This window comes from Babylonia areolata, chromosome 1 (assembly GCF_041734735.1).
Source record: "Babylonia areolata isolate BAREFJ2019XMU chromosome 1, ASM4173473v1, whole genome shotgun sequence".
Lineage (NCBI taxonomy): Eukaryota > Metazoa > Mollusca > Gastropoda > Neogastropoda > Buccinidae > Babylonia > Babylonia areolata.
In genome coordinates this window covers 58,456,220-58,471,280 of record NC_134876.1, presented here as the reverse complement: position 1 = coordinate 58,471,280, position 15,061 = coordinate 58,456,220, and the positions used below count along the sequence as shown (strand labels likewise).

General features: G+C 42.9%; 1 protein-coding gene across 11 annotated transcripts in view; it reads right to left on the bottom strand.

Annotated features, from left to right (window-relative positions):
- Positions 1 to 5,465: 5,465 nt before the first annotated feature.
- LOC143284534 (netrin receptor UNC5C-like) overlaps positions 5,466 to 15,061 on the bottom strand; it is a 908,143-nt gene continuing 898,547 nt past the window's right edge. For all 11 annotated transcript variants that reach the window (XM_076591319.1, XM_076591328.1, XM_076591302.1 and 8 more), the window contains 3 exons: positions 12,744 to 12,865; positions 12,046 to 12,147; positions 5,466 to 11,522 (listed from right to left, as the gene is read on the bottom strand). In XM_076591319.1, coding sequence (XP_076447434.1) covers positions 11,351 to 11,522; positions 12,046 to 12,147; positions 12,744 to 12,865 — 396 coding nt within the window. In that variant the 3' untranslated portion in view covers positions 5,466 to 11,350. The remainder of the gene's footprint in view (positions 11,523 to 12,045; positions 12,148 to 12,743; positions 12,866 to 15,061) is intronic.

Below are 15,061 nucleotides of genomic sequence, written 5' to 3'. Positions count from 1 at the left end.
TGCTAAGTACACCCTCCACGGCCACACCTTGAGCATGTCTCCTCCACCAGACACCTCGGGGTTACTCTGCAGACTGACAACACGTGGACAACGCCTGTGCAAAGGCAAACTGTGCCCTGGGCTTCCTCAGAAGGAACCTGACCTCCAGAAAGACCAAAGAACTGGCATACAGGACGATGGTCCGCCCAATTATCGAGTATACCAGTTCTGTTTGGGATCCACACACCAGCAGGCTCATCACAAACCTGAAGGAAGTCCAGCCCCGTGCCACCAGGTTTGTCCTCAACCGCTACTGCAACACCTGAAGCGTAGGTGACATGCCCCAACAGCTCCAGTGGCCTTCACTGGGAGAGAGGCGCAGATCCGCCAGGCTGGCCATGCTGAATAAAATCAGCAACGGCGCTGCATGCGTGAGATGGGCTGAACTACCTCCGACCGACACCACCCTGCGCTACCAGAAGCCTTCACCCAAAGCAGTACCAATGAATGTCCTGTCGCACAGACTTCAGAAAGTTCTCTTTCTTCCCCCACCAAATGGAACTCACTTCCCTTAGTCAGTGCCTTTACATGGGAAAAAAAAAAGAAAAGAAAAGAAAACACTTTTTTTCCTCCTGTCAGGTGGGGTCCGGCACCCTTGGCTGAACTGGGGGGCCGGGGGTGGGGGGTGGGGGAGGGTTGAGGTGGGTAGGGGGTTGGGGGGGAGTGTGTGTGTGTGTGTGTGTGTGTGTGTGTGTGTGGAGGGGGGAACGGACTCAACGGTTGCACCCATAGCCTGCTTTTTTTTTTTTTTTTTTTTTTTTTTTAGGCTTTCTCTCTCTATCCCTTCTCTCCACTCAAAAAGTGCTATGCGATCCTTTAACATGTCAGTGAAGATGGGCGATGACCGATGGACATTATAGAGAGGAGGAGAAGAAGCCTGCTGAGTAGGCTGGAGAGTTCTGCAGCCATCTTGGATCTTGCGAATGCGCTTTCATCCCAAATGCGAGCAATGCCAAAGGCGATCGACATAAACAAAAGAAGCAAGCATGTGCGACCTCGACACTTAACCCCAGTCCCTGCGTTCGCGGACACAAAGGCGTTGAAATCGTTCTTTCGTGAGGAAAAGGACTGTGGAGAGTTAATTTCACGAACTTGTCACCATGTAAGATATTTCTTGTGTTTTGTCGTCATTGATGAACACGAATAAAGGTTTTTAATTTGCGTTTGAGCATACCAATTTCATTGTCTCGTCAATCAACAGGATACGACTTGTTTAAAAAAACAAAACAAAAAACCAAAAACTTGAGCTTTTTGTGTTGAAGTATCGAAATAACAAATGTTTCGTTTCTTAATCTGAACGTTATTCATTATTGTGATGTTTGGTTGACTGTAATTGGTGCAAGATGAGCACCCCAGTACTACACATGTACACGTGGTATCTGAATGCATAAGACTGCAAAATAAGACAAAAAAAGAAAAAAAGAAAAAAAAAAAAAAGACGATGAATTTACTTTTAGTGGAGTGATGGCCTAGAGGTAACGCGTCCGCCTAGGATACGAGAGAATCTGAGCGCGCTGGTTCGAATCACGGCTCAGCCGCCGATATTTTCTCCCCCTCCAGCCCGAATTTCACACAGAGAAATTTGTTGTGATAAAAAGAAATACGACAACAACAACAACAACAACAACAAAACAACTTTCATGAGTATCACAGAGAGAGAAAAGCAACATTCATCATCCTTTCCCCAAAAATAATTGTTCAACTGTTAACTCGTCATTATTATTATAATAATCATCATCATCACAATTTTTTTTTATTACCGTTTTATAATTATAATTATCTAACAGGTGTATTCCACAAGCACTCGGGAGCTCGTGTAGAACGTCATGGATGTATTCCATTTGCTGTCCTGCATTTCTTCAGTTGATAGCCTCCTTTACTATAAAAACACTGTGCAACTGGAGTGCCATCGTGTGTAAAATACGAAAACTAAAATATGAAGCAAAAAGTCGAAAAAACAAACAAAGCCTGTTGTTTTACAGGTTCTGCCTCTCTCGATCGCCCTCGTTGCTCGCAAATTCGGAGAGCCAATCAAATTCCAGGATATAGATCATGTGACGCGCCTCTAAGTCATGTAAGCACGGAACACTGTTCAGGGGTCTATTCCGCCCACCCCCAGACAATTGGAGATCATGGGATACAGCCAGCCAACGACATTTTTACCGCTTCCACTTGACAGCTAAGTAAACACCCCAACACAGAAGTTGTTTTCCAAATGTACTTGATTGTTTTCACCTTGATTTCCGTAAAACTCACGTTGATGAAGTTTCGATACCAGTGTCAGTTGTTCATTAAAACTAAAATTCGATGGTATTTTTTTCCTGTGAAAGGAATTTGTCAGCTGTTGAATCACAGCGCTGAAACCGATTTATCTCCTTTGCTTTTCGGGTGGGCGCGTGTGTGTGCGTGCGTACGTGAGGGCGTTTTGCTATTCAGCATGTGTGGCAGGCGAATGGAGCGAAGCAAAAGCAAAAAAGTATCTCAATCTACCTAATTTTGACATTCTGGTGAGCGCAGGGTATGGCGATTTTTCCAATGACAGCCGAGCCGATTTTAAAATTATCTTCTTTAAGGAGTTGATAGAGGGGTACGCTACCTGGCAAGTTGTTCCAGAGGGAAAAAACCCTGTTGACAAAAGTTTCCTCTGACGTTGAGCCAATGTCGGTTTTTCTGGAGTTTAAAAACTGTCCCGGTAGGTCTACTAGTACTATCATTTCTTTTTAAATGATATAAATAATATACAAAAGAATGAATAAAAAGTATATAAATAATGTAAATCTCAATGATGGCTTTACATCATCTTGTTGAAATACCAATGATGGTAATACCCCTATTTTGTGTTGATTCTCAATCTGTTTTAAAAAGTTTGCTCCTTTTTGAGAATAATCAAAGAAGATTTATCGTTTGAAATTAAGTATCTATTGCACTCCCTATTTGTGAAGGGTGCAAATGTTGATCTTTATTGGATACCATCCCATACAGGATTCCTTTATAACGACCAAGCAGACATGGCAGCAAAAAGGGGAGCAAAAAATCATACATATAGTATAGATGTATACTGCCCATTGTCATACAAGGAAATAAGCAATATACTAGAAAGAGACTTTTATAGGTGCTTGAATTCAAGTCTAAAAGCTCGTCAGTTGACTCTCTCAAACTTTGGTCCGATTCGCAGAATAATTCTAAGTTTAACTCAGATTATTATCAAATTCATTGCGGACCAGGTATTGTTCTAATGCCAAGTGCATATGCTTTAGTAACCTCACAATTAAGCATATAAGTTTTGACTGTAGCTTGATGAAGCCTTATGTACACGAAAGTGTGTCTTCATAAGTGACTGAGAACGTTGATGTTTTTGACTTTTCGCATTCATTATCAGTTGTTTCGCTTGTCAGTTTAACGATTCTCTTATCGAAGTCCTTTCAGTCATTTCCTGTAATTGTATTTAGATATTTTTTTTTTCCAAATTCACCATCATTTCACCCTCATTTGCCGTTTCCTTCATTCATACCTCCCACTCCTTCTAACCGATAATACTCAAATGTATTCATAAATACTTTAACAAAATGTCTTCAATCACCGAAATGTGTGACGGGACATTAAATTAATTTCCTCCTCCTCCAAAATTGGGCCAAACAAATGATAAATTCGTTACCCACTGAGACGACAGTTGTTTGATAGAGAATATGGCATAAATCAAGATTTTTTTCTCTCTAATTCCATTACCTTAACCAAAATATTAAAAGAAAAAAACCAACAACAACGAATAATTAAAAAGGTTGACAGTGCATGTTTAAAAAAAGAAGAAAAAAAAAAAGCAAAAAAAAGCAATACATTTTTTAAAGAACACGGTTAGCAGACCGACATTTGTCTTTCTTTGGCTCATCCCTCAAGACGAAAACAAACATATGCCAATTTACGCTTCAAAAGCCGTATGTTTACAAATCATCTGACAACACCAACTAAACATACCTTTTACGTAGGACACCGTTTCTGCTTGAGTTCAACACATACCCTGCACAGCAACACACTTCGGTGGCTGTGTCAAAATGGCTGTCGATTCGTTCGCTCAGCGTGAGTGGCTCTTGCCTCGGGCAAGGCATGCAATGCGCGTCGTCTATAGCACGTGCAACATTGTACTTCATGGTGACATTAAGAAGCACAGAGGCCATACACACAGAGGCCAGGCACTTTAAAGGGAGGTAACATCTGAAACTTTTTACATTTCAGAATACTGTAGTTACTTCCCTTGCACTTTTTCTCGTTGGCAGAAAGCGAATGAAGGTGCAATGCTGTTCCTTACATAAAAACAGACAGACAGACAGACAGACGCAGACACGCCCACGCATGCTTGAGTGATAACAAGCATAATATACATGTGCGCGCACACCAGAATGTGTTTCAAGGGAGGGAACATTCTATATATTTTTAATTTTCTAAAAACAAGATTTATTTTCCTTGGAATAGTCTTCTTTTTGCGGTCGTTCAGAGCACACGGTAATAACCAGTTCAGCGTCTGTAGCCTGCAGGTCAGTATGTACGGATATCACTCTGTTTTTTATTCAGGGAACGAAATTGTTAAAAAAAAAAAAAACAACAACAAAACAACAAACAAACAAAAAAACAAAACAAAAAAAAACCTCTTCGATCAAAGATGTATGCCCCATCGTTCATGGAACATTTGTTAAGTGAGTTTCAAGCTTTCAAGCTTTCGTCAAAGCGTATGGACTGACCTTTGGCACTACATATCTGCTGAGAAAAGAGTTTGATTTGACCTCACGAACTTATTGCATGCTATGTGAAGCCGCTTCTGTTGTATTTATCGTGCCAGTGTCTTAAAGTTTTAACCTGTGAATCTCATTCTCGGCATGCATGATGTAAAAAGAAAGAAAAAGAAGAAGAAGAAGAAGAAGAAGAAGAAAAGAATCATTGTCATGCGTACAAAAAATAAGGCCACCTCTGCATGTCATTGTTTAAAAACCAAAAACGGTGTAATTGCGTGCGTGCGCACGCGCGCGCGCGCGTATGTGTTCGAGGCGAACTATGCAGTTCTATTGGTCATTGGCTGTGTGAATAAGGGAATGCATATATGTGTATGTGTCACAGAGATAGAGATGGACAGAACGAGAAGAGAGAGAGAGAGAGAGAGAGAGAGAGAAGATGTGGAGAAAGAGATACAGGTTGACAGTGATATGCTCCGGGCAAACATACCTATTATCTATCAAGCATAAAAGAAGCGGACGAGCAAAAGAGAGAAGAAAAAAAAGACAAAGATAAAACAACCAACTAAACAAACACATACATAAAGTCTCACACACGCACACACATACACACGCTTACACACACAAAAACACACGCTCATATGTCACACACACACACACACACACACACACACACACACACACACAAACACAAAAACCCCAAAACAGTGTCTTTCAAAACATTTATTGATTTTTTTTTTTTACTTCGTATATGTACAGACATGAGGAACCGACTGCACGAGGCACGGCCATCACCAGTACGCACACTGATGTCCACAGACCACCGATACATCTCCACAAAACTGAACCACAGACAGACAGACAGAAGCAGGTTAAAGTACACATGGGGTCTTCCCACTGGGATGACCACCACATTTGTTGTTGTAACTGTTGCTGTTGTTGTTGCTGTAGCTGTTGTATCATACTCTTCTGAATCAAGTCACAGTCGACACTGGCTTGCTTAGTTATTTTTCCTTTCTTTAATATGTTTTTACTTCTGCACCAGCACAACGATGTCAGAAAATTATCAGACTTGAAAGGATTATAAGGATCGAGAGAGAGAGGGGGGGAGAGAGAGAGAGTGGGGGGGGGGAGAGAGAGAGAGAGCGAAGGAGAGGAGAGAGAAAGAGAGAGAGGGGGAGGGGGATGGAGAGAGACCGAGAGAGAGAGAGAGAGAAGGAGTGAGAGGGGGATGGAGAGAAAGCGAAGGAGAGAGAGAGAGAGAGAGAGAGAGAGAGAGAGAGAGAGAGAAGGAGAGAGAGGGGGGATGGAGAGAGAGCGAAAGGGGGGTGGAGAGAGACAGAGAGATGGATAGACAAAGAGTTGTGCCAGTAGGAAGTTAAGTGCTAACACCAACAGAGCGCCTTGGTTGAAGAAGTAAAGCAGTCAGTCGAACGTTCAACAGCGCTATACAAATCTCTGACACACAAATCAACTTTGGAATACTGATGAGTTCAAAGAACAAGGGAGTTCATGTTTGTGCTGAGGTTGGAGTGACCTTCCACACACATCAAACATGTAACTAACCTCAGTAAATCAAGTAAATGAATCACTTTTTCTGTCTCTGTGGGAGACATAATTGTAATAAATCACATTATCAAGCCGTATAATAATTTCAACTTTTAAGTCATGAGTTAAATAAGATGGAGTTAAGAGATAGATAGATAGATCAGATAGAGAGAGAGAGAGAGAGAGAGAGAGAGAGAGAGAGAGAGAGAGAGAGAGACAGAGACAGAGAGAGAGACAGAGTGAGAGAGAGAGAGAGAGAAACAGACAGAGACAGACACAGAGAGAGAGAGAGAGAGAGAGAGAGAGAGAGAGAGAGAGAGTCAAAGACAGAGAGAGACAGAACTTTTTTTTTTATATCATACATGTCAGCTGATCATATTCATACAGTACTATACCAGTCACTGAAACACGATATCCATACATCTCTTTCCATGGTTTCGAACCAACCCTAGCGTTCACATCAAAGTACAAACCAATCATTTCAACACTCGTTCTTGTCTTTCCACAAAAGCTCTTTCATAATGTGAACATCTTCACACATATGAATTGTGAATCAAAAGTGGCCCATATCACACAAACACACATGCACAGTAACCAGCCAAAGCATTATAAAACAACAGAAAGGCAATTTTGCTACATGTGTGTGACTGTGCTGTAATCCTTTATTATTATTTTTTGTCTTTTAATTGTTATACATTTTGGCTTGGTCACCACACACACACACACACACACACACACACACACAACACACACAGACATTTTCGCTCAAGCACAGACAACATGGCAATGACATATTCAAACAGAGCGTTGTTATCATAATTAAACATTACAAAGTCAAATACTTTTAATTCAGCAAAAAATGGGCACTGATGAAACCCCTGAAAGGAAAGCCAGACTTTGGCAAAAATTTGGTAAGAAGCATATTATTATCATAACAACCGAAGATGTATATCCAGGGGCAAAACGAAAATGTGAGTTTTGCCCGTTCCTCCGGAACAGCCACCACGCTGCTGGGTGCTGTGACAAACCTTGTTCCAGGCAGTGCGGAAATATTTCTGCCCACACCCTCAACGCTAACTACTAGGTTCACACGAATAATGTGGCCTGAACACTGTCACCTGGTGCAGTATCTTTGGAAACATTCCATTCCATAAACATTCTTGTCGATTTTCTGACATGTCATGATCTCTTCATGATAACGTGTTTACAACATTCTTAGACCACCGACTTTTTTTTCTGGGTCAAGCTCACAGCGCGTTCTCTGACGTTTCATTAACTTCATTCTGACTGTACATTTTCAAATGTACTAAAATCCTGCTGAATCCCGCCAGCCATGACACGCAGAAATGACTTGCCGGAGTCCGTGTAAGAAAATTATGTTACTGATGGCAATACAAGTTCAGACTTCAAACAGCAGAGACTGTGAAATGAAGAAATGCAATAACTTTATCCACTGGTCTCACATTCCTAACATTCAAGCTGGAATTCGCGGTCACTCATAAGGTATTTTTGGAACTATTATAACTGTTCAACATCGTGTTACCAGATTTCATAACATGGAAGTAACTGATCACAAAGATCATAATTTTTTTTTAAAATCCAGCATTCAGATAATACAAGGATTGTGACTTTCAATACACGTTTTACAATATTCTATAACAGCTACAAGAGTAAAATGAAAAGCAAACATTTTAACATGTTAATGCTTTGGATCAAAAAGTAAACGAAGAAAAGAAAGAAAGAAAAAAACAAAAACAAATAACAACAGAGAAAGCAATTATTTGCTAAACTGAAACGGGAAGATAGGGGTGGGATGGCGAATTCAAATGACTAGACAAGGATTATTGTTACCACAGAAATCATTTTACTGTAGTCATATTATATACAATAATTCCAATATTTTTTTTCAGAGCAAAAACAAGATGTCCATCATCTATTAACCTCTATCATGAAAGAAAAAACCCATAAACCTTTCACGTACCTATTTTAAACAGTAAGAAATAGCATTTTTTCTGCAATCGTTTGTGACAGAAATCGTGCTGATTAATCTTGTTAAACTAAATTGTTATTATAACCAACCTTAGAACATAAGGAAGAAAAAATGTTCAACTGACAACAAACTGTGTTCCATTTTGTGATACTGTCTTCAGATATTAAAGAAGTCTCTTCTTGCTCTGTTTGCCCTTGTTCACTGTTGAACTAAAGTCCACTTACAGTTGTGGTCCTAAAAAGAACGTCCTTTATTACCTACACAGAAATATTCAAGAAAAAGAAAAGAAAAGGAAAACGGTTTAATTGTTATACTTTCATGAAACATCAGCAAAAAATAACCACCGCTGGAAAGTACATGAAGTATGCTATTTAACACACTAACTGCTACCATAAACAAAAGAGTGAAAAGATGACAAAGTATCATTTCATGATTATAACTCTGACGAGAAACAAAACTCACTCTCTCCCGAAAGATCTACCCCGTATGTTGCCAGCAAAATACAGATGTCTACAAGGCAGTTTTCTTTTCTTTCTTTTTTTGTTCAATAAATATTTTTTTAATACAAACAGAAGTGAGAAAATGATTTGGCTGACTTCAGTTGCTCTTCCTAACACCCTCAGACGACAAGTGAAGCAGATCACTGCATAGTCAAGTCCATTGCTTGCACAATGGAGAACAGACAACAGAAGGACGCGCAGATACACAAAAAGGCTGTGACACAATAAATGCACTAAACTTTGAAACATTTAAGGGAAAAAAAGCAACAGCAAAATAATACACAGACTGAAAACTGCATTGAAAATAATGATGGAACAAGACTCCCACCACCCTTAGAAGTCCAAACCTGAACTGAAAAATAAACTAGGCACAAGTTGAATAAATAGTTTATCAATGGCAAGCGAAAGGGTTCAGTCTGTCTGCTGGCGTCATCAGCATCCATCGGACAATGCCGTCCACTAAAGTGCACGTTCTCTGGAACATCTCTCCAACGTTCACCCAGTCAAAAGAAAAAAATGGTAAGAAAAAAGAAAAAAAAAGAAGAAAAAAAAAAAAAAACAAAAATAAAAATCCACCCACCACATGTTGGGCGAAACGTTTCGTTATAATTCTTTCCATGTTGTACACAGAAAGATATCAATATCCTCTTTCTTATACGATGGGGATAACGTTGTAAGTTTATATAAATCAACTAATTTTCAATGATCTGTCTGTGCAAGACTGTAATCTATAGTGATCTCCAAATTAAACAGCTTTTCATTATGATCAATCCCAGCTGAAAACTGTCCATAATTGTAATCTGGTAACAGCACACACACAAGTTGAGCACCAGTATGAAAAGAGATGTGGACACTGACAACGATATTTGTTCAATGCCTGCATCATCACACAGTCACCTATGTGACCACCACCTTCCCATGCAGCCAACGCTTCTGGTTGAACACATCGTCAGGGTCACACATCTCAAGAGTATGGAGTTTTAATGCTTAGAAAGGATAACTCTCTTTAAATTTAAACACGTTCTCTAAGTTACAGTGTATACACCAACCACTGATAATGCTGTCGATAACGCATCTATTCTCACCCTGACGAAGTGCGGACTGTGAGGTCTGTGGATGAAGTTACCCATCAAGCACAAAGTGCACAGTAAGAGTTCCTCTCTTCACCCCAATGACTGAGTGGGCGGAACTTGAAGGAGGGGGAGGCGGGGTCAATTCTTGTAGTTCGGGGCAGAAAACCAACAGAATGCTTATCGTACCCATGCCCCCCTCACGAAATCGTCACGATGTGTTCACACTGTGTCCAAATGGGTACTCGGGAACAGAACCTCCATTCAGAGTAAGCAGACGAACATGTAAGGCTACCCACTCCGTTAATTGTTGCATAGTCTGGATGACAAAATGTACGTTGTGGGTGTCTGTGCAGTCACAGCCATTAGTACATCTTTCCATGGCAGAAGTACTGGGGGAAAAAAACCCAAAAAGATACAAGCTGGACCCTTGTGGAGTGTGTGTGTGCACGTGTAGGTTATTTCCACCTCGAACCTGCCTTCACACCAACCTCTATCACAAAAAGCTGGAACATTCCAACAGTCACAGAAAGCACAGTGACCACAACACACACAGTGTTTGCTTCCAGCTCTCTCACAGTTAACGTGCTGACAACCGTGAAGATTAATGTGATCTTTTCAGAACATGAAGACACATCAGCCAAACTCATCCAGGTTTTGACCATCAAACTGATACAATGCAGCCTTCCGGTTTTTGCCGGAAAGCCGCACCATCCGATGTGTTGACAGGTCAGTTCAGCTCTACATAGCATGCACACTGACCTCAGAATATGTTGGTGATGTTTGTAAGGAAAGCAGAGACACGGAAAACTTTCCAAATGTGAAAACGTTGGTGATGTTTGTAAGGAAAGCAGAGACACGGAAAGCTTTCCAAATGTGAAAACGTTGCCTGACTGTACTCCCTTTTCTACAGACATGTCAGCCGCGTGTATTCCACGTGTTCCTCTCTGTACAGGTGACATATCTACAGACATGTCAGCTGTGTGTATTCCACGTGTTCCTCTCTGTACAGGTGACATATCTACGCTTTGGTTTAGAGCTCTGGAGATAACATTATGGTGACCGTAAAGACACAAGCCTGCTCATTATTTCATGAAGCTTGACGTCACCATGTCCGGACTTGTTACAAGACATCACACTCACACACCTGTGTCAGCCCAGCTCCCAGTCACTGGTTCCAAACAGGCTGCACTGCACAAAGTAGGGAATTGCAGGATCCGTACACTGGACCGTGAAGCACAAAGGTCCATCACGGAAGTCCTCACGCAGCACTGTGAGGGCTCCCTGACCTGTCAGGAACTGAGGTGACCGACACACGCAGCAGCCAGCGTGGCTGTCTCACGTCCCTGCACAACTGCGGCCAGTCAGCAGCCCCACACAGTGCCGCATGTTCCACGGAGTCTCTCATCCACTGCCCCCAGCAGGCCACTGTCCGTCACTGTCTGTGCAGTGTGCAGGGAAGGGGGTGGCCCCGCGGCCATATCACAACCAGGAGCCCATGTCTTTCTCCAGCACGGCGGCAGCGTCCATCCTGCCCATGACCCTCAGGATGTTCATCAGGTCCGTCACTGCAGACTCCTCCCGGTGCCGGGCCTCCCACAGGTCCAGAATGTGGTCCGTGGGGCTGGCTTTGGTGGCGAAGTAGTTGATGTACCTGGACACACACACACACGTCGCTCACACAGGTTAACATCCACAACGTAAATGATAGATATATCTGTTTCCTCAATTTTTTTCACATTTCTTTTAAAGCTTGTTTTCTTTTCGATTCTGCTGGTAAAACACTCCATTAATTTCACTAAGGTTTCTACGTGTACCTACAAAACACACGCCAGAAAGAGAAACGAACCATACTACACGACACCACAGCCCCCTCCACATCCCCCCACAGTAGCATCAGACAGACAGACAGCAAACAAACAAACAGAAAAACAGACAGACAGCAGTCAATGAGCAGTCAGACAGACATAAAAAATAACCATACTGTACACTACAGCCCTCTTCATATCCCCCCCTCACCCCCACCCCCCACCGCCCACAGAAGTATCATACAGATAGACTGACAGACTGCAAATAAACCAGCAAACAGAAAAACAGACAGACATAGACACACTGACAGACAGCAAACAAACACAGAAAAACAGACAGACAAACAGTCAGACAGACAGCCAGCGCACCTGTCGACGGTGAGGGCCTGGGCCAGCATCCTCCAGTCGTTGCCCCTGGCGTTGGGAGGGTCCAGCAGCATGCACAGCTGACTACGTATGTGAGGCGGTAACCTGTCCACAGAGCACAGCAAAGCACACCGTGCAGCATGGGTCCACCTGGCCTCGCATCAAAACACCAGCACTGTGTACCTACGTGTCCACTGCTTTGTTTTCAGAGTCCCCCCCAAAAACACTGTGGTGTTTGGAAAATAAATAAGTACAATACCCCTGCATTGTCGGCTTCAGTATTTCTCCACCACCCGTTATCTCCTCTGCCTCACCATCTGTTCTGCTGGCTCCCTCAGTCCTGTACGTTACAGCGAAAAGGTGATGTGAAAAGAAATGGCTTGATTTAGGGGGGAAGAAAAAATAACCTAGCTGGGGGACCTAATGGAAAAAAAGGAGTATAAAAATATGTTTATTTAATTGTGATATTTGTGACCTAAACCCATAAACCTTCTCTACTCCCTCTTTCCCCGAACCTGACTTCATATCTCTCACAGTTACACACACACACACACACACACACACACACACACACACACACACACACACACGCGCACACACACACACACATTCCCAACCACTCTCACATACACACACAAACACACACACACACACTCACTCCCTCACCTGCCCACCCACCCATTCAATGCAGGTGAACTTACCTGAAGACCTGTGCGGAAGGATCCAGGGTGACCATGGAGCTGAATCCAGAGCTGGAGTTGGTGGTGTTGGTGTTGACAGTGGACGACCTGGCCGCTCCCACCGGCTGCACTGGTGTGGCCTTCTGTAGCAACAAACCCAACACGTCATGTACTGTAAAGTGTTGGGTGGACATGTGTTGCACTGTAATGTATCGTATCGCATCGTATCGTATCGTATCGTATCGTATCGTATCGTATCGTATCGTATCGTATCGTATTGTATTGTATTGTGTTGTATCGTATTTGTGGCTGCTCTCAGGCCCTGACTAAGCGCGTTGGATCACGCTGCTGGTCAGGCATCTGCTTAGCAGATGTGGTGTTGCGTATATGGATTTGTCCGAACACAGTGACGCCTCCTTGAGTTACTGAACTGAACTCCCACCGCCTGCACTGGTGTGTGGCCTTCTGTTGCAAAACACAAAGCACGGCATGTATTGTATTGTATTGTATTGTATTGAATACGCTGGTGTGGCCTTCTGTTGCAAAACACCCAGCATGTCATGTATTCTATAGTGTTGTATCGTAATGTAACGTGTTACATTGTACTGTGTGACTGCCCCATCGCTTGCACTGGCGTTGCCGTTTGTAGCAACACAGTCAAACACACTCACAAGTCATGTGTGTCACACCTCTATAGTTTTCTTACCCTGCCACTCGTCATCTTTCTTAAGCATACACTGCATTGGTACTTGTTTAGTTTTAAATAAAAATCTTCACAGTTATCTCATCCACTTTATGCTTTATCCATTGCCAAAACAGACACGCCTTCCATTTTGCTTTTCTTCTTTAAAAAAACCCACAGACATACAAACACGAGACAAGACAAATAAAAGCATGAGAAATCCTTCAGAGGAAGAATCACTTGTTATACACGAGAGAGAGAGAGAGAGAGAGAGAGAGAGAGAGAGACAGAGAGACAGACAGACAGACAGACAGACAGACAGTGTGACAGACAGACAGACAGAGCACTGAACGGTCAACTGTTCAGACAGCGGCAGGAAGACACGTCAGAAAGGCACTGGGCGATTCAAGCACCTGAATGGAGTAATCGATGTGCTAAGAAATGACAACAGATTGAACTAAGTGTTGGGAGTGACAGAAGGGGGCAGAGGAAATGAAGAGTGTAGAACTTGATCAGTGACCGGGGGGAGACATGGCTGAGAGGAGAGAAGTGTTGGACTGGGTGAGGAAAGGAGAGGTGTGTGTGTGGAAGGGAGGTGGGTGTGTGTGTGGGGGGGGGGGGGAGACGTAGGGAGAAAGAAAGGGTATGTGTTTGGGGGGAGGTAGGAAGAGAAAGGGTGTAAGTGTGGTAAAAGAGGAGCTGGGGGTACAGACGGAACCAGTGAGAGAAACACTGAGAAAAGGAGAGCGAGAAAGAAGCTGGTAAACGACAGAGATACTTGAGAATGTTTATTGAAGGTTTTTCTGCCTGCAGAGGGCACAAGAACACAGACACAGACAGAGACAGAGAGAGAGAGAGAGAGAGAGAGAGAGGGAGGGGGGGGGGGGTGAGAGGGGAGGGTGAGGGGAGAGTCAGAAACCTCTTGTTTACACCCCTCCCGGTACGAATGTCACTGCGCTGGGTACCGGGGCTCTACCTACAGGGGAGACAACATCCACACTTCCTGCCCCACACGTGCCGCCATGATGGCAGCACCTGTACCGCTCTGTGCGAGCGTGTGCAGCAGAAAGAACAATTATGTTTTGTTTTCCCACAGTCCTCTGCCTTCCCCCCCCTTCCCCACCCCCTCCCTCGCATGGCCAACACAATGCTTTCCCACTGGCCGTCGCGGAACCTCGCTATCACCAACCGAAGACAGATGCGTCTTCTGGAAACACATCTGGACAGCACAAGATCGCTGAACGTGACCCATTTCTAAATTCTGATGTTATTTCAGTATCATTTATCTTCTATGTATCTTTTTTCTTCTTTGATTTTAAAATCATATTTTCAGCATTGGTGTTTGTTTTTTTTTTTTTTTGCTAAACCATCTTATTCAAGTGTATGTTAACGTTTTTACACAAACTGACGGTTGGCTCTCAAAGCCTGACCACCGTGTTGAAGTTATGTGTAGGCCAGGTATCTGACTTATTTCACCTTATTTACGAAAGTGGTGAAGCGGATACCGATCAGGCCGCACGCTCTGTCACCACATTGAAACTGGACTTCCGGGCAGCATATAATTCGGATCCTTGATTTTTCGATCCCCCTAAAATAGTGTTGGTGACATTACTCCCCCCCCCCCTCTTCCCCTTTAATTCTTATACGTTTTCATCTC